Genomic DNA, 19874 nt, shown 5'->3' with positions numbered 1-19874 from the left:
AGTTCTTTGATGAACCTTAATAACTCACTGTTCTATATTTGGATTTTAACTTATAAACTGCAATTAAAAAAAGGATCTCTCGGACACAAGCAGTAACACACTGATTAATTTATATAATATGCAATTTGTAATCTGCATGGCACACGTTCTTTGCAGCAGGCATGTTAACCCTTTGCGCTACTTTAAAGTGAGTCAAAACCTAAACTAGACAAAAGTCTGATCTCACACAAGGAAGAACATTCATCACAGGAGTGAACTTACCTTGACATTTATTTATTGCCTGGAAATTGCTGGAGGAAAGGAACGCGGCAGCAGGTGCTTGAAAAACATAGAAAAAACCTGCAAACACGGCGCCCCCGGAACACAATATAGACAGTAGCAAGAAAGATCATCACGGCTCGCCCAGAATCCGTCTGACAGTTTATCCACACAAAAGGAATCACAAACAGTCAAAGAGAAATTGAAATCAAAGCAGAGCGGCTGATCGTCACTTCAGGTGGGCATACTACAACCTGCTTGCACCATAACATTACACAGCCCAGCCACTACCTGGGGCTCCAGAAAAATTCAATATAGACTGGCTTCTGCATGGGAACAAAGGCCCCGGCAGTAAGGCTTTCTGTTCATCTTCTCAGTTCAGACTCATTCAGTTTCTTCCACTTCTGCTACACAGCTAACCACAGGAGATTGGGGGTTACATTTGATGCTGTATGTAACATTGGGCCCACACCCCGTAGCGGCTCTCATTCTGGTAGGCAGTAGGGTTTTCAGCAAGCTTCATTGTTTTAGAGGAGTGTGAATGTTTCCCCACTAGCGCTAGAGTTTTGACATCTGCTGCGCATGAAGTGCAGTCTCTGTACTTTCACTACTTCACTAACTAACCTGTGATTGCTTCCAAGAATAAAGGCTGACAATCACAAACCTGATGTTTTAAACCTTTTGCAGAGTTGCAAAGTAATCAATTGTCCTGTGTGCCATCTTCAGTCAGTCCTGGTTTTAAGGCACAATAATGTCAGAATTTGTAGTTTTTATAACATAAGTAGTGTCTGAAAATCACAAAATTAAATTGTTATTGGCTAAAAAGCCAGAATTGCCGGAAGCAGTTATGCAGAACATTTGGACTCTGTTTTAAGTTTACAGAAACAGCAGCAGTGCAAGCTTTTCTAACAAAATATAAGTGAATCAGAAATATGGGAATGTCAGTGACAGAGTGTGAGAGCAAGTGAGATTGTGTTAGAGTGAGTGCATGTAAGAATCAGAGGACCAAGTTACTTACCTTCGGTAACGATATATCTGTAAGAAACATTAGTTAGTGTTAGATTCCTTACCCTAGAATATCCCCAGGCGTCAAACTAGATCCGGAATGTTTTCGCTAGCAGTACCTCTGCGCGTACGTAGGTGGCGTCATGCGGGTCGCTGGCATCGTATGCGCCAAGATGACATCATGGAGACTACTTAGGCACCACCCATGCGCGCTGACATCAGTTCTGTACACGACTTTCTGCACCAGGAACGCACCAGGAACACAGAGCCATGCAAGACACTGAACACGGGTGCATAAAACTAGGGCCCTAAAAGGGATGCCCTAGAAATCAGTTCGCAGAATGGGGAGGATGGGCGGGGCGGTAAGGAAATCTAACACTAACTAATGTTTCTTACAGATATATCGTTACCGAAGGCAAGTAACTTGGTCATCTGAAGGAAACACGTTAGTGTTAGATTCCTTACCTTAGAATAGATACCCCAGCAATACCAACCCCGGTGGTGGGTCTGCTAACAAGATTACACCAGAATGTCACGGAGAACAGAACGGCCAAAGAAGCCGACTCTCCGGACTTGGCTGTCAAGGTAATAATGCTTGGTAAAGGTATGCAGCGAGGACCACGTAGTTGACTGACCGATATCCTGCAAAGGGACTCCCCGTTCCAGAGTAGTAGTGGCACCCATGGCATATAGGAGAGGGGTTACCCATGCCAAAATGCAACCCCTAACATACTAAAGATAATTCATGGTATGTTAGGGTGCCCATAACAAAATGACAGGCGTGGGCATGTTGGAGGTACTTTTTGGTATAAGTGAGGCCACTGATGGTATTGGGTGCATGTGGAAAAATACTGGCTCTTGCTTTCTAGAGGTAATTTTTTAGATATGGGGGCTCCTAATGTGTGTGGGGAGCATCCGTAGGAAAATTGCTTCACTGGCATGTTGTATTTAATTCTTAGAATAAGGTTTGCTGATAACGTGGCAGAGGGGAACTAGTAATGAATTGTTGGGCTTGGCACACTGGAGGTAGGAATTAGGGCAAGTATTTAGTCTCTCCACTTAAAAAAAGATCAGCAGTCACTAATGTTGAGCAAATGTGGAAAGGAGCAAAAAGGGCAGTGTACAGGGGAGGTAGAGCAGTATGAATGCAGACAGTGCTTAATTTGACCTAGTGGTTGCTGGTGAAGCCCACCGGCACTAATGCTTGGGAGACTGGCACTTATTTTTCCTGATCGGACATTTCCTGAGTATGAGAGGGAAACACACACAAAGGAAAAAACAGCAGGAAAAATAGAAATATAGAAAAGGAGGAGAAAGCAGAAGCCTGCAAGAGTGAGATAAAGTGGAAGGCTGTGTGTGGAATTGCATTAAGAAGGTATGAGGTGAATTGAAGACTATGCAGCTTTGGTATTCGGCTTGCTTGCATTGAATAGCGCCAGCATCTTCTAAGATGGAGACTGGTGAGGCTGAGAGAAGGTCTGCTTGGGCTTCTTGTGTTTCTATTTTGACTTTGACTTACCTAAACACTAGGAACATGACAAAGACCTGTCAAGGGACTAGAATCAAGGTGGGAATCAGTCATAACCTTGACATTGAGCTAGAGCAGCCTTCACAAGACTTCCTTCAATACTCAGTGATGTCCTGCTTGGCTTTGCATCACCAGATTGCATTCTGGTGCATCAGGGCACGCTCCTGGCATGACTTGGAGTTGTGAACTGACTCCAAACACCAGAGACACATCTTGTGGGGATCTGTCAGACATTTGATTTGAACAGTCCCTAAAAGGCTTAAACCCTGCAGGTTGTACCCTTGCAAACTGGTAAAGAAGTTTGAGAAAAAAGCTTGTCAACAGACAGACGAGAATAAAAGTAGGAGCTGGGTCTGGATCTGTGTACAAAGGCATGGAAAGAAAGGAACTTACGTCAGCACAACTGGGTGGTACCTATATGTGGCTCCAGTCATTTTTAGGGCAAGCAGAGCTGGACAACGCCACCTACTGGGGCGCAGGGGCTATGATGTAAAAATCTTCCAGGTCCAGTCCACCACCTGGGGATGTTCTAAAGGTGAGGACTCTGCGGTTAAAAGTATCGATCAGAACAAAAAGTAGAAGTGACCAGAACACAGGATGCTTTGCGCCAAAGAGAGTCTTGCTAAAGAACACGGAATGGGTGGTGGCTGTCCTACATAGTGCAGCAGAAATCCCAACAGCCCGCCTGAGGCCCAAACCGCTCCTGATCACGGAGGAGACTAATAACTGTGTTTAGATAGAAACGTCTGATGGCCATTTGAATAAACCAGATTTAATTTTTAATTGAGGGACATATTGAGCTTTTTGAACACAACTGACAGGTTCCTATGATGATATACTATATGAGCAAGTCCAGTTCTCACAGGTTATAAAAGAAGCTTCCACTAGAGAGGAAATTGCAATGGTAGCCTTTTCTTTGTTCGTGCCTTAGCCACTAAAATGCCATGAGGTAGGAATTACAAATAGCTGCAACACTATATACAAGCATTTGCAATGCAATAGGTCTCGCATTAATGATAGTTTGAGGTAGTGGCATTTCAAATAATAATGCAACTCCAATAGCTCATACTTTCAGTAATGCAAGACCTAGTGCATTGCAAATGCTTGCGCAGTGAGCCTGGAACCAGCATTGTATGTCTCAGTGCAGTACAGCAATCTGCTCCTAGAAGTCCATAGTGAGCAAGGCACCAGCACAGCATGTCTAGTTGCAGTACCGCAAGCTGCACCTAGAGGTCTCCAGTGAGCAAGGCACCAGCACTGTATGTCTCAGTGCAGAGACGCAAGCTGCTCCTAGAGGTCCCTAGAGAGCATGGCACCAGCACTGCATGTCTACAAAGTTGGAGTTATTGGCATTATAAATGGCAATGTTTTTTTACCTTGCCATGTTGCCAAAAGGGGATCTCTTTTGGTCACATATAGTACTGCACCCTGCAGAAGATATGGTCATTCCACCCTACCCATAATGCATTGCATGCAAGACAGTAATACGATTACATTCAAATAGCTAAGTCCATATATACAATTAGTAGCTTTGAAATGTGACAAAATGATTAGTACATTAATTTCGGATTAGGTTGTACTCTGTGTGGAGCTGATGAAGGGAAATTTATAGATGATCTCATATAAATGTGAGATGTTCTAGTGAGTGAAGTAACCACTGCCAGCCTAGCTTAGGACCAAGTGTGTGTGTCCTGCCTGAAGCCTTGTAAGAAAATAGTGCCTTGAGGCTGTAATTAAAACCTTGGCAGTAACAATACATGTAACCGGGGATGTCCTCATGGGAGGTTACAAGAAGAGGCAAGTCGGTACTAAGGAGGGACTACTTAGCCTATTGACCAATGAAAAGTCACCATTTACAAAGGACATGGACAGGAGCCAATTAAAAAGATGGGTGGAACTTTATGCCCATATCCTGAATACAGCATGTCTTGAAGAGACCGCGCAAGCGCTGCCTAGGCGAGACCTAAAAAACCAAGTGGGTTGGGAAAAAAGAGCAATTACATATGGGATCCTCTTGTAAGATGTACCACAGGTTCAGAAGCAGTATCTAATGAAACTGGAAGCAAAGCGGACACATATTAGATGAATTGCAATATCAGGGAATAATCATCCCATGAGCACCTCTATTTTTTCAGTTTCAAAACCAGATAAGTTCTGGAAATTAGAACTGGGCAATTGTAATTTAAACTAACATTGTAAAATATAAGCTGTCCAGAACGCACTCTGAATAGTCTAAAAAAACAACTACCGTATATTGGATTTCTGAATTTCGGACAAACATATCTCCCACATTATGTGGAAAGAGTGAACCAATTGCACCAGTTGATCATCCCTACATTTACGGGGAAGTACTAGCAAGAAGAACACAAGCACATATGTAAACACAGGATAATACATGCAACTTAGTAATAAGTATAGCTTCTAGTCAGGCAGGGTTCCCTTACATTATGTTTAATGAAGACCATACCATACTGATGGCGCAGAAACCACATTTATTATCAACAGCAGCAGTGTTTTTAGCTCGACAGAAATAAAGCCCTAAAGGCAGAGGGCTATCCTTAAAGGAAGTCAAGAAATTGATTATAGTGATGCCCATACTAAATTCCAGAGCTTCACATATGCTCTGGGTACATTGAGCCACAAGCCAAGGAAGACTTCCAATTTTAGTATGATCACCCAAAAGAACACAGGAATCAGCAAGCAACTCCATACACATCACTGAAAATACTAAGTAATTAATGCACCCTTTTTTTTGTGTGGACGAACCAGCACGACCTGTGCTAGGCAAACAGATTTACTCCACGGCCTGCACACCTGGAGAGGGGTGTTTGAGAATTCCGAATTTAAAAGAAAGCATGTAAAACGTGAAACCCTTCGGCGTTTCAACAGCACACATAGGTGAATTAAATGCGCTCCTGGCACCACAGAAAGCCAATGTTTGGGTATCAATGTTGATCATCTGACTCCTCATTCTCGTAGATTTAAAACATTGGGAATCCAATGGTTACAAAGACTACACTGGCTAATCAGTGTGAGGGACCCACTCGAAAGGGAATTCAGCCACTGATCAAACTGCAAAATCTACAGTGCATATGCGCTAAGCCACAGCAGTAAACGACTGCAAACTAAAGTCGACCCAGATAAACCCTCATCAGTACAATGATCACACAAAGACAGCTCCACCTCTAGGAATTCTAGCAAAGTATATTTGCTTCCTTTGACAAGATGGGCTCCCTAAAGTTGCAATACCAGGAACGGGTTTTCAAGATATTCCAACTTAATCAGGTAGTCAGGTAGTTCAGATTTACTTCGAGCAAAGGCATTGGTCGAGCACATGCAGGAGTCTCAGCTACTCTGCAAATACAGGAAGAATGTTATTGGTGGCCATTTATGTCTCAATCAACTCTGCAGAATGAACTAGTGTGAGAAATTTGACAGCGGATAAATCCTTAAACTATAGCGGGGCCACCACAAACCACCATTATAAAAGCAGGGGAACCTTTCATATCGATCACTTCAGTCGGCTTAACCCAATAAATATATATTGGTTATGGAAGATTCCTTAGTTGCTTTATGTAGGCGTCGCCACAGCACAATATTGACATTGAAATGATTAATTGAGAATAGCACCAAGAAGAAATCATGTTCTGAAGCAGTGGATGGAGCAAACTGAAAACACACCTGAGCACTGTTGTTCATGGTTAATGAGCCATATACTTGAACTAAGTGCACAGACTTAGCATTACAAACACAAAACTTATAAAGATAAAATGAATTGTTAAGTTACTAACATGCACACTAAAAGGGGCAAATTATTTATCAACTATGACGATCCTTGAACAAGATGTGGGTGATGTGTGGCACAATCTCTATGTGTGATTAATTTTCATATTGCATACAATACAAGCCTGGTTCCATGCAGCATGGTCTAACGTAACATTGCCTTTGCACTGAAATACACTCTATGTGTGTGTAGAGCAAGTGAAAGGCTTAGAAAGCAGGCTAACTTGTCTCTGTTTTTGCAGCTAACAAAAGTGTGCTTGGATAGATGTGTATTTTCCTTCAATCATGCCAAGGGGACCAAGAAGCAACATTTTCATTCAGTGGTGCATGCACTGTTTGTAAACGTTGCAGCTGAAGATGGCTGACATGGAGATTACCTGGTGTGTTTTGTCCAGTTTGAAAAAAGAAGGAAAGTAGCAGCAAGTTTCCGCATTAACTTTATTAAACACAAAGCATTGTTCAAATATCCTGTATGGGAATACAGGAGCTGAGCATATGCCCACTCCTTCTCGCACCACTGGACACAAAGCCTTGAAATAGCATATAAGGTATTGGTAAAGGGAAATGGTTAAAACGAACTAGCCAAGGAGGGGTGCTGAACCATGGAGATACTTTTGAGTCAAAAATTGTTTTTGGAGTGGGGAAATATTTTTCTAAAGTCAATTTGTTATTGCTAATTTCACGTGACAAATTTATTTGAGTAAACCATGAAATGCAAAAATTCAGTGCTAAGCAAAGTTTCGGCCAAAAACTTTTACATTTGATTTGGAGCAAAATAATTGTGCATAACCCTTGGCACCACTGTTTCTGATGTTTAATCCTCAAATCGAATTTAGTTATGTGTTGGTGTGTTTTATTGTCATCTTTGTTCAAGCTTTATACACACAACAAAGCTACAAAACACTGTTTTTACTACATAAAATTTATTTCTCTTTCTTACACATAAAAAGTATTCAAAACCATTTCCTATGGATAATTAACCGATTTGTGTTTTGCGGGAGGCACACATACTTAGCTTAAGATTGCTGTAACAAGTGCTTTACTTGACTATCTACAAAAATTCATTTGAATGTTTATTTGCAGCCATAAATGAGCAATACATGAAATTCATCTTTCATTTACAGTTACGTCTTTTACTAAATAGCAATTTTATGTACAAAGAAAGGAACAATTTCAGTCTTGAATTTGAAAAGGTTTTTCATTCCAAAAATCAAATCAAATTAATGATACAATTTATTTTTTTTGCATTCGAAACTGCAGCACGACTTACACAATAAAGAAAAATAGCGCAGGACTGCAAGGGATACAGACAATCTTGAACACTGTCAAATCCCTTATTAAAGCAATATCGAAGACATATGTTCTTCTAGACCATAAAACAAATGAAAATATTTACTACTATTTATTGCAAAGCAATATATTTTGGGACCACCAAATTGTATGGCACAGAGTTTAGAACTCTACATAAATTAATAACTGGAGTCCAATAACTAGGACAATAGCCTATACTTTCCAGTGAGTTCTTCAAGTTTTGGCTCTCTGAAAGAAAACCTGTGAAAAAAGAAAAAAATGGCTGAAAGAAATGTTACACGGACTTGGCAAAGATTTGATTTTACATGCGTCAGACTGTGTCACACATACATTGGTTCGGTAAATAACAGCATATACGCATCACTTGGTTGAGCTATTTTACATCTCCGTAATTTATAAGCATAACTGACTATATATTTCTATCTAAATAGAAGAAGATCTTTGTATATCATTATAGTATAAATACTGAGCAGGGATGAAAAACGTGTCGGCTGAAACCATCTATGAAGCATTACAACAACATATCTGTAGTTACCGTCGAACAATTGTGATTGTAATCAAGATATTGTTTGTTTCTTCTGTGATATCAAGATTAAGTAAAACATATCATCCACTTGAACCTTTGGATTTCTAAACTATTTCTAGGGCGTTTGCCTATATTGCACAGTGAATGAATGCTCTGCACTTTGGGGTGTATTATTAGGTACATCAATGGACTTAAATCAATACAGTTAATGTCTCACATACACTAGAAGTGCACTGCTATTTTTTGTTCTCTCCAAATGGAGGTGGAATAGTCACATGTAAAACTATAAAACATATCAACGTGGAGAACAACACTTGAAAGGAAAGTGTTACATACATAGTAAGTATCTGTTTGTGGCATGTAGTACTGTAGATTCACATTCTTAGTGTAAGTCCGTTATCTAGTGTTGAGCTCGGAAGTGGGCAAGTTGTTTTTCTTCGAAGAAGTCTTTCGAGTCACGAGGTATAGTGACTCCTCCACTTGTTTGCAATGTGTAGGGTCCTCGACTCCATCGCAATATTGTTTTCAGCTTAGCAGGTGAGGATGGAATGTGAAGGATAATCTATCTTGGTGAGATGACCATGCGAAAATAGTGTGCTGTTCAATGTAGACAACCGCAACCAACACAGGTGTCCAGGGAGGAGGGTGGGCGCAGGTGAATCTACAGCACTACATGCCACAAACAGATGCTTACTGGGTAAGTAACATTTTCAAGTTTGATGGCATGTGTGACTGTAGGTACACATGCTTAGCATAGACTGTGAAGATGTATTCCTCCCAAAGCATTGGGTAACCTGTGTGTATTGTGTTTGCTTGAAATAATGTTCGTAGAACCGCTTGACCCACAATGGCTTGTTGACCGGCTATAACATCTACACAGTAATGTTTTGTAAATGTATGCAGTGTATTCCATGTAGCTGCCTTACATAGGTCAACCATGGGTATATTGCCTAAAAAGGCCATGGAAGCTCCCTTTTTTAGGTCGAGCATAGAGGCAGTGCGCATGCACTGCTTTACAAGGCATTTAGTAATTTCTCTGTGGCATGAAACACACCTACCGTTTTTTGATTGGTTGCTTGGCATGCCTTTATGAATACAATTGTTTTGGTTGGTGCACAGGGTACATTTGTACCGCCTTGTGGGCAGCCAGCCCTAGCGATTGGCCCTGCTACATGGATCCTCTCAGTTTGGCCCACGTATTTGCTTTAACTGCACTACTTTTTCTTTATTTTTGGCGTTTCGTGCAGGCCAACCCACCCTCACACATATGCAGCACTACATCTCTAACAAAATGTGGCATAGGTGTGAGGCTGCCTCGGCCACCTACAGCCGATGTGCAAAAGTAAAACAAACATGAAGTGCACCAGCCGTCCGTGAAGCGAGCGAAGTGCAATAAAAGAAAGTTTGTTTACACAGGCTATTGGTTGGAAAATGCAGCTTCACGGACGGGTGCCGCGCTTCATGTTAATTTTTTTTTCTGTTTTACTTTCGCACAGCGGCTGTAGCTGGCAGAGACAGCCTCACACATACGCCACACTTAATCTTTAACAATGCATGTTCCATTTTAATTTGGTGTTTGCAGTCTGCCTCCTCCCCTCTGTTGCGTCCTACTCCCGCCCCGTTAATTGCCCATCCCCCTTCTGCCCATCCTCACGGTTTGCACCCCATTCTCCCTCTTGTTGTTACTTGCCTTCCCTCCCTATCATCGTTGTTGCTTGTTTACAGATCACATCCTTTTTCACTAGCACCCTGCGTGCTCGTTTTACTCTTTAACCCTCTCGCTTCAAAGCAGAAAAGAAACACAGGATCTGTTACTTCCTTTTGGTCCGGAGTTGCCAGGTGAGACGGCAAGCATTCTCTGCTTCCTCGCAAAGCTCTGTACTGTTGGTGTGGCACTTCAAAGTGCCTGTGAGCAGGAGGGGAGGGCCAGTCAGCTGCCATTTGCTTCCAGGCAGTCCATAAGGCGATTTTTCCCGCCTTTGTTGCACCCCTCCCCCCCCCGTGATTCATTCTCACCCTGCACTGGTTCCTGATACTTGCAATCCTTTTAAATTTGGTTTTGGGCTGATCCGCATAGCAAAAAGTGCTTTTGCAACAATAACATTATTTTCTTTTGTCTACCGTCTGCCACCTTCGATTGGTAAATGAAAATAAAAAAACAAAATGGTGCCTCTGTCATGTCTTAGGTGCTCGCATGCGTGGTGATGCATGTCTACGCATGCCACCAGCAGCGGTTGCATCATTGTGCCTTTTTTCCTCAGTAAAAAGCATTGAGGAACCCATAGGTCAACAAGGCGAGACCTATTGGCTTTGCCAATGCTTTTTAGGTCTCGGCTCGAAGGCTGCGTTGCGCAGTCTCGATCCGAGATTTTTTGACTTGGAGAAGAGGGGCTTGAACCCGCCCCTCTTCTCCCCTGTTCTCCATTGGCTGGCCTCTTGAATGCTGGCCAGCCATTGGAGAAGAGGTCCCGTCACTCCGATCAGGCCCCGTCCTTTTCGGATCGGGGGGCGTGTTTTTTTCAGAAAGTCTAATTATCTCCTCCAGCCAATGGCAAGAGGAGATAACAGCAAAACACGCCCCCGAATCCGAAAACGCCACTGCGTTTCTCCGAGGCATTTCTGCTTCGCCTCGGAGAAAGGCGGTGGTGTGCTTGTTCTAAGGCCCTCTGGAAGCGAACAACAGTTTAATTAAGCGCTAATCTAAATAAATGAGCCGCGTACATTTCTAATCGGTGCTCGCTACGACTCACGCGCCCAAACGCACCCTAAATGGCTCCTTTGCGCAACGGCAGCGTTCAGTACTTAAATAAACGGTGGCATCTTGGCGTTTTCTGCTGTACAAAAACTCAGTAAAAAGTTGAAAGTTAATGGGGTCTTACCATGATGACGCACGTGCAGTCGCCGGGAGCCCCCGGAGCACGCAGGAGCTCTGGTGACGATCGCTGCTGCTGGTGAGGTGCGTGTGTGCTCAGGGCAACAAACGACTCATCCCAGGCTGCCTGCACCTCACAGGCTCCTCCTGAAGCTCACCCTTACGTCTATAAAAACGCTCCGCCGGTGGCGCCAAACCGGCCGCGCCAGGCACAGTGCAGCCGCACAGATAGGGCGCTGGAGAATGCCCGGATCTACCCCCCCCGCACCGGACCCAGACCTTCCTTCATGGGGCTGCTGCCTGCGGCGAGGCAGGGGTTAACGAGGTGCGTCTGTTGTGTGGGTGTGACAGCAAAAAAGTTGAGTCTGCTGAAAGTGAAGTGCAGGGAGAAGGAGAGGGTAGGGGCAGAGAATCAACGGGCTCCTGTCAGAACCTGGTACAGATGCCCACCAGGTGTACCCAAGTACCATGCTTGCGGGGGGGGGAGGGGGGGTCCGCGACTTTCTTGGGGTGCATCTCGCAGTCTCACTTCCAAACCGAACTATTGAATAAGTTTGCTTTTGCTGGACTTTGACAGGTACCTTTGTCATCTCATTAGAAACTACTGAGTGGACACAGTAGCAATGTAAACACGAAGGAAAGAGGCGCTGTGCAGTGCTCCCAGGCGTGCCCGGTCATGTGTGTTTAACCTGGAAAAGATGATGCACAGTGTAGACACGTTTACTGTGTTTGCAGTTTTATATAGCGCAAATTCGACTCAATAGTATTTAGGCGCTTTCTCGAGTACCAGTTCAACTATTTTCATTATATTAGGCATGGAAAAAAATTAGTGATTTGCCCAGAATCACAGGGTGTTGAGATGACGCTGAGACTCGAACCTGGTTCCCCCGGTTCCAGAGTGCACAGCGCTGGGCATTAAAGCCATATTCTCCCACAACTACTAGTACACACTTTTGGGGTTCATGAGAAGCGGCAACAGGTTCGGACAACAACGACTATACCATGAAGTGGAAGTACACACCCTGTTTTATTTATTTGAGAATACGTACATACTGTGTGTAGCAGAAGACTCCTTTGAAAAGCAGTCACTTTAATATAAAAACACCGTCAGAAACACGAAGTGGTCGTTTTCTCACTGGCCACTTCCACGAGTTTTCCGTCGGTTTGGCGCTCCATTTTGAAAATGTGTTGGAAATATACCAAACCCACCTCGCGCAGCAGATGCAAGCCGCCAGAAACATGAGCTCATCCAGGCGGAAAGGCTGCTCTTGTGTTTCTAACTGGATGGATTACTGGGAGGATGTTTAAACCGACAACAAAGTCGGTGTTGAGCATTCCCAACAGAAATCCCGCACTCCACCCACACCTGAAGGCGGGCACGCAGCAGAGAGTGCCTACCGAGAGCAGGCTCGGCAGGAAAAGGCGGCAAAGGCAGAGAGCGCCATATTCCCATCCCCCAGTGACAGCCTGCGAGCACATTCCTCCACCCTGTGACAGGTTTTGAGAACCTGAAGTGAGGCGTCAACTTTAATTAAATAGCAACAGGTCGCCACTTCTTGGTTCTTGTAGTAACCGAAAGGCCAAGCGCCCCCTTTAATGGGAAGGCGTCATATCTGTGTTTGACTGAGTCACTCAGGGCTTTCATCATCCCTGCTGAAGAAAGAACGGGCTTTAGAATAAAAGGGCTGGTGAGGAGGCCGAGCTGGGCCTCTTGATCCAGCGACAAGCCCCGCATTCCACCGCTACCTGCGACAACTCCACTGACCCGCCAGGTACCAGGTGTGCAGGTCTGACGTTAGGTTGCTAAAGCAGCTCTGGTAAACAAAGCGCTGCATTGGCTAGGTCTTGTTGTACGCTTCAAAAATATGTAGCGCCACATGTTGCGTTCTATGAACAGGCATACCTAGGGGGTTACGTGTAGCTAGGTTCTTTCATCATAATTTGCAACATACATTTAACTTTTCTGGCATTCTATGTTATCTTTGGCCGGCTTGTATTGTAATTGCTGTTTACGCTGTCATGTTAAATAAATGTTATTGAAAATCAGAGTTTTGCCTATAGGTGGAATGCGAAATGTATCAATTAAAACTAGAGGTCATCCACACATTTTTAGGTCTCGGCTCGAAGGCTGCGCTTGCGCAGTCTCGATCCGAGATTTAACAAGCATTTACAATGCAACGGTCTCGGCATTGTTAAAGTTAGAGCTATTGGCATTGCTCATGACAATGCAGTTTCTAAAAACAAAAACATAAACAAAAATAATGTCATGAGCAATGCCAATAGATCTAACTTTACCAATGCCGAGACCATTGCATTGTAAATGCTTGTTTAAAATGTATTTTTGCAAACTGTCATTTTTTGCTTAGGCTTTTCTTCCACACGTGTATGCTACCATTTGAATGCAACACTTTTACTTATTACTTTCTCATGTCTGATGTACACATTTGCCCCCAGAAAAAGTCTGAAATGCCTCTTGCCGCTATACTTAACATGTTTCCTGGGCTCAGCAGAGGGCTTGGATAAAGTCTGAATGGACTTCCGAGCTGCAGTAGCTCTGTAAGGTCTCTTCAGACCTCCCACCGCAGCACTAGCCTTGCCATCAGCGTGCAGCGGATTTGTAGTGCCGTGCTCCACTTTGTCTTCGTATTGCGGCACCCTCACGCACTTCTTAGCTAGCCAGAAACGTTTAGTAATGAAGCCAATGTGTCTGCTGAAAATCCTACCTTCCAGAGGCTCTCACGTATATGTTTATGTTGTGAATTATTCTCTAGTGCTAGTTTGGGTTGGGTTGGGAATCATTGCTTGGCACTAAATCACAGAACTAAGTAACACGTTCTTTTTTCCTGCTGTGCCCGTCCTGAATGCCAAGCCTGTATGGAGTTTGCTTGTAGTAGAGCTGCGCTACATTACCCTATTTTAAGCCAGCAGTGTCCCTACTTTCAATGTTAAACGTTTGGACTGGTGAAAGGCTTATGTTAAAATCGTTCAAATTTATTTATGTGGGGATGGTGTGGGCATGTACACTGCCAATGGTAAAGTCTAGATTCACCGCGTTTGCCTTGGAAAACACAACAAATAAGACAGACCTGTGTGTAAATATATGTGGCGACCTCCAGGGCAGGTTTAAACTGGAGACAGCAGCTCTGCCAGCCTCTAGTAATCTGACTCCATACATATTTTAAATCACCTCAGAATGCAAATGTTTTTGGATACACAATATATATATTTTTTAGCATTTCCTTCAGTTGAAGTGGTTGATAAGTATGTGAATAAATCACTTTTCTTTTTAACTAAAGGACTCGCTCGCTGTTTATGACTTGCTAGGTACCAGCTGTCAGAAGGCTAATGCTATGTTTTTTGCTTTCTTTTTCACTACGTTTCCGAAAGCATGCTATTCAACATGGCCAAAAAGAATTGCCAAAGCCAGTGGTGCACAAAAGCGAGACCTATTGGCTTTGCCAATGCTTGTTCTACTAGAGTGAGCATTTGGAAGGATAGGTAGAGTTCTTTTAACTTTGGCGTAACAAGTTTGGATTCATTTTACAATCCAACATGAAATGGTTGCTTTAGATATAACTTTCCCTGTATGTGGTTTTGATATTACAACAAAGATTTGTTACGTTTTCCCGAATTATTTAGTTCTGTCAATATAATACCTGAGAGCTCTTTTTACATCCTGTGTGTGTAAAGCTCTATCCACGACTGCATCAGGCTTTGGAATGGATAGTGGCAATTCAATAGATTGATGTAAGTGGAACTGTGGAAGCACCTTTGGTAGAAATTTAGGGTTGGTACGCAGTACCACTTTGTCTCTATGAAGCTGGAAGAATGGTTATTCTAGAGTTAATGCCTGAAGCTCACTAACATGTCTGAGTGAAGTGATTGCAATGAGAACAGTAATACATACAATGTCTTGAGGCTTTGCTGTTAATGGGTTAATACTTTTTGAATGGCAATAGTGAACAAATCGTTTCCACTTTGGCGCCTAGCAGGCTCTAGTAATGGGTCTTCTTGCCTCTTTAAGAATATCCATACACTGCTGAGGTAGATTCAAGTATCCGAACGCTAAGACCTCAGGAGCCAGATTGCTAGATTAAGAGATCTGGGGTGTGGGTGTTTTATCGCTCCCTGGGTTTGGGTGAGTAGGTCCTGCCAGTTGGGAAGTACTTGGTGTGGGACTACTGACAGCTCTAGTAGTGTCGTGAACCATGGTTGTCTGGCCCATGTGGGAGACGCCAGGATGAGGATCAGAGATGTGTTTCACAGTTTGCGAATCACAAACGGAAGCAGAGGGAGAGGTGGGACCAATTCATCCAGAGTGCATTGCCTTTGGACTGTGGGTGTTGGAACCTGGATGCAAAGTTCTAGGTCTATGTCTGGATGACCCCATTGTTAGAAGAATGGGTGGAGGACATGTGGGTTGAGCTCCCACTTGTGAACTTGTCGTCGTTCCCTGCTGAGGAGATCCGCAAAGTTGTTGTCCACACCCTGTATGTACTCCGCTAATAGGTTAATTTTTGTATCGGAGAGCATACCTCAGATGGTCTGTGCTAAGTGAGATAGTTGAGGTGACCTGGTGCCCCCCCCCCCCCTGTTTTCGCAGTTAATACATGGTAGTAATGTTGTCTGTTTTGAGGAGATTTACTTTGCTTCTCAGGTGTGGAAGGAATGCTTCAGCACTAGATGAACAGCTAGCAGCTCTAGGTGATTGATATGGAGATGAGCCTGACTCTTTGTCCGGTGGCCCTGAACAATCAATTCCTGTGAATGTGCTTCCCCACCTTTGAGTAATGCTTCCGTTGTTATGGTCCCCTGCACAACTGGGTTTAGGAAAGGTTGTCCTTGTAGAAGAATGCTGGAATTCCACCACTGCAGAGTGGCAAGCTTGACGACTGATCAACACTAGATCCTCCATCTGATCGTCTGCTTGAGACCACTGATGTGCTAAGCATTGCTTTAACGGGCACATATTGAGTCTTGCATATAGCTATACATAATGCCATGGTGCCTAATCGGCGCATTACTGTTTTTAGTGGTATCTGCTGGTGAGGCTGAAACTGTGGGATTAGCTTTTGAAAGGACTGACCCTCTGCTAATTTGGGTAAGCCATCCCTGTTTGAGAATTGAGAATGGCTCCGAGATAATGTATTTGAAGAGTTTTCAGATGGGACTTGGCTGCATTGACTGTAAAATCTAAACAATGAAGTAGGTTTATAGTAATTTGAGTGTGTTAAAAACAGGTTTGTAGGTTTGGACGTTTGATGAGCTAATTGACCATGTATGGAAAAACTTGTATATTTTGCCTGCATAGATGAGCTGCTACCACTGCTAGACATTTGATCAACATCCTGGGTGCTGTAGTGACCCCAAATCAAAGTACTTTGAAATAAAGATGTGCTGGGTGAATTGGGATGTGAAAGTAGGTGTCCTTTAGGTCCAATACGGACATGAAGTCACTTTGTTGTAGTAGTGGAATTAAATCTTGTAGAGTGACCACATGGAAGTGCTCTGAGAGAATGTACCTGTTTAGGGGTCTGCGATCTAAGATTGGCCTGAGGGACCCTTCCTTCTAAGGAATGAGAAAGTAAATTGAGTAAACGCCTGTACCCTGTTGGTGTAGTGATATAGGTTCTAGTGCTCTGTTTTGAAGAGCTTTTATTTCCTCTTTGAGCAGCTGTTGATGATCGGCTGACAGTCTGTGCATCCAGGATGGAATGTCTGGAGGTGCTGAATTGAGCTCCAGGCAATAACCATGTTGGATAATATCTATTACCCACTGGTATAGTGATAGTCTGCCATGTGGGAAATAACTGTTGTAGTCGTACCCCGACAAGTGTAATATGATAAGAGGCAATGGCAGGTAAGTCAAGGTTTTGTGGTGGTAGATGCTGGTTTATTGAAACCACCTATACCTCAGGAATGATTTACTATGTACTCTAAAACAGCCCCCTGGGGGATGTATTTTGCAAATGGGGAAGCAGATATGTAGAAGAGGAGTGTGCAGATGTACTTTCTGCTGCTCTACGATAGGGGGAGCAAGGAAAATTACCCCTTTAGGTAGATGTTTGTAACGCCCCCATGGCTTTAGTCGTTTCATTGTCTTTATTAATTTTCGCAATTAAGGTGTCTACTTGAGGGCTAAAGAGATTTTCTTCATCAAAGGGAAGTGTCAGAATATTTTGTTGCACTTCTGGTTTGAAGCCTGAAACCTTCAGCCAGGCATGTCTTTTTATTAGGACACTGGTGTTAATACCACTCGCAGCTGTATCAGCTGCATCCAGTGCACAGCGAATGGAGGTTTGCTATTAGTTTACCTTCTGAAGCGATTTCAAGAGCCCCTTTTTTACATTTTTCAGGGAGATGTTGGAGGAACCCCTCCATTTCATCCCAGTGTGCACTGTCATAACGGGAAGGGAGACCAAAGGAGTTGGCTATCCTCCAATGGTTGGCTCATTGTGCTGCCACTCTTTTCCCAGCAGCATCTATTTTACTTGCCTCTTTGTCTGGTGGGGGTGCCTTGGCAGATGTTTGAGAGTTCGCCCTCTTTCTTGCTGTAGCACCCACTAGAGAATCTGGTGGTAGTTTACCTTTTTTATATGTTGTATCTGTAGGAGAGGGCTTATATTTTTTCTCCACTTGGGGTGTGATGACCCTTGCTTTTAAGGGGTCTTTAAAAACATCTGTGGTATGTCTAGCATACTTTTAAGCAGAGGCAGGTAGTGTGCCTAACGCTGAGTGGATGAAAGTGTTTCCAATAGAAAACCCTCCTCTAGTTGCACTGTTTGGAACTCAACCTTATGATAACTAACTGCTCTACCTATGATGTAATGGTATGTTGTAGAATCATCTGGAGGCAAACGTTAAACGTTTCCGGTACAGCCAATCTGTGTCGACCATAGCCGAAGGAAGTAGTGGCCTGTGCAAGGGCTTTGGTTGCTCTAAACCAGACTGCTGACCCTTTTGGATACCTTGTCGAGACTGTGGAAGGGATGGATGAGGCATAGTTCTCACGGTGCGACCCCATGGAATGTCCTCGATTTTGAGTTTGGACCCAGAACTCTCGCCATGGGCGAAGGAGCCCTCATCTGCTTCTGAAGTGTGTACCTCGTGTTGGTATTCTTCGGACCCAAAAATATCCGGAGTGTTTGTTATCTGTACGTCTGGACATTTCGAGTCATCATGCGCACCGATTGTGCTGCATCTTTTTCGATCGGAAGCACTTACACACTTCACAGATGGATTCCTGCTGATTGGTGATAGGCACAAGTTACATATCAGGTGTTGGTCGGTGTGTGGAAAGTTGGCGTGGCAGCGTGGGCAAAAATGAAAAAGTATCCATTCCATCACCAGGTGGGCATGACGTGAATGAACTTGGAAAAGAAGGATCTGCCCCAAAGGGTGAAGGCCATCTGGGCTTGGGTCAGCTGGAACGCGTCGATAGGCGACCAATGTAAACTATATATAACCCTGATCGATAACAATACAGATGTTAGAGGCCTATATGCTAGTCTTTCTACGATGTCAAGATGGAGCAGAGGAGTACATGATCGAACCCTACAGTGCATTGCAAACAAGAGGAGTTACCACACCTAGTAACTCGAAAGACTTCTTAGAAGAAAAACTATTTGCACACTTCCAAGCCCAACATTAGATGGCAGACTTATGCTAAGCAGGTGTATCTACAACCACAGATTTCCTCAAACATAAGTATTTCTTTTTCTACTTTACATAATTTTAAATAGAGTGCAGGATAGTGGCTAACTCAAAGTGTTACCATGAGGCTTCAAAATAAGGGTGTTTGTGATAAAGCTTGTCCCATTTGTGTCCAGGTGCTAGTGTCTTTATCAAGGCAGCAATGTTCTGTCAGCACTTTGCAAGTCTCTTAAAGACAAGTAGCCACATAAAAGACTGCCAAGTCTTTGGATGGATAAGCCATCATTCTTCTGAGAAAGAGCCTGTAGACCTTCAAAAGCACAGCATGTGTTTGGTAACAGCCTGTTTTTCTGTGCCATACTTTTGATAAGAGGTATCTTCTGTTACAGTCACACATACATAAATACACTTTGAAATCTTTAGTCGTTTCTATGTAATTTCGTTCTTATTAAGTTTGTACTTGAAAGCAGGCACAAATACTGCCCTGTTAAAAATCTGTTAACACTTTAAAGAGCATTCGCTGATGTCTTCTTGCCTTCCTTAAGGACCTGGAAATTGTAGAATGAATGGACTTTATTAAAAAACAAATAAAAAAAACAAAAAACAGCTGAAGGTCTGAATCCATTTACTATAATGTTAGAAAGTCGGTCATTTTAGAGACACAAGAGACAAACCCTCTTCCGTAACTTCATTAGGGATCGCTTACTCAAAATGAACAAGTTACTTACCTTTGGTAACGCATTATCTGGTAAAGACCCTATCTAGATGCAGATTCTTTACCTTTGAATTTCCCAGGCATCAGGCCTGACACCTGGGAAATTCAAAGGTAGCGAATCTGCAGCTAGAAGTCTCTATCAGATAGTCTTGGAATGCATTCATATCTTGTACTGAAGTATTTGACTACGTTCCTGTACAAAACTATGGGAAGAACTGAGCAT

At 43.3% G+C, this 19874-nt stretch overlaps 1 protein-coding gene across 2 annotated transcripts in view; it reads right to left on the bottom strand.

The window, feature by feature from the left end:
• Positions 1-7480: 7480 nt before the first annotated feature.
• The window catches only part of XPOT (exportin for tRNA), a 464061-nt gene continuing 451667 nt past the window's right edge, over positions 7481-19874 (bottom strand). For both annotated transcript variants that reach the window (XM_085653409.1, XM_085653408.1), the window contains one exon: positions 7481-8125. In XM_085653409.1, the coding sequence (XP_085509535.1) occupies positions 8099-8125 (27 nt within the window). In that variant the 3' untranslated portion in view covers positions 7481-8098. The remainder of the gene's footprint in view (positions 8126-19874) is intronic.

The sequence above is a fragment of the Triturus cristatus genome, chromosome 4_1, assembly GCF_964204655.1.
Source record: "Triturus cristatus chromosome 4_1, aTriCri1.1, whole genome shotgun sequence".
Classification (NCBI taxonomy): domain Eukaryota; kingdom Metazoa; phylum Chordata; class Amphibia; order Caudata; family Salamandridae; genus Triturus; species Triturus cristatus.
Note: the sequence above shows the minus strand (reverse complement) of the source record. Positions and strands in the feature narration are given on the sequence as shown.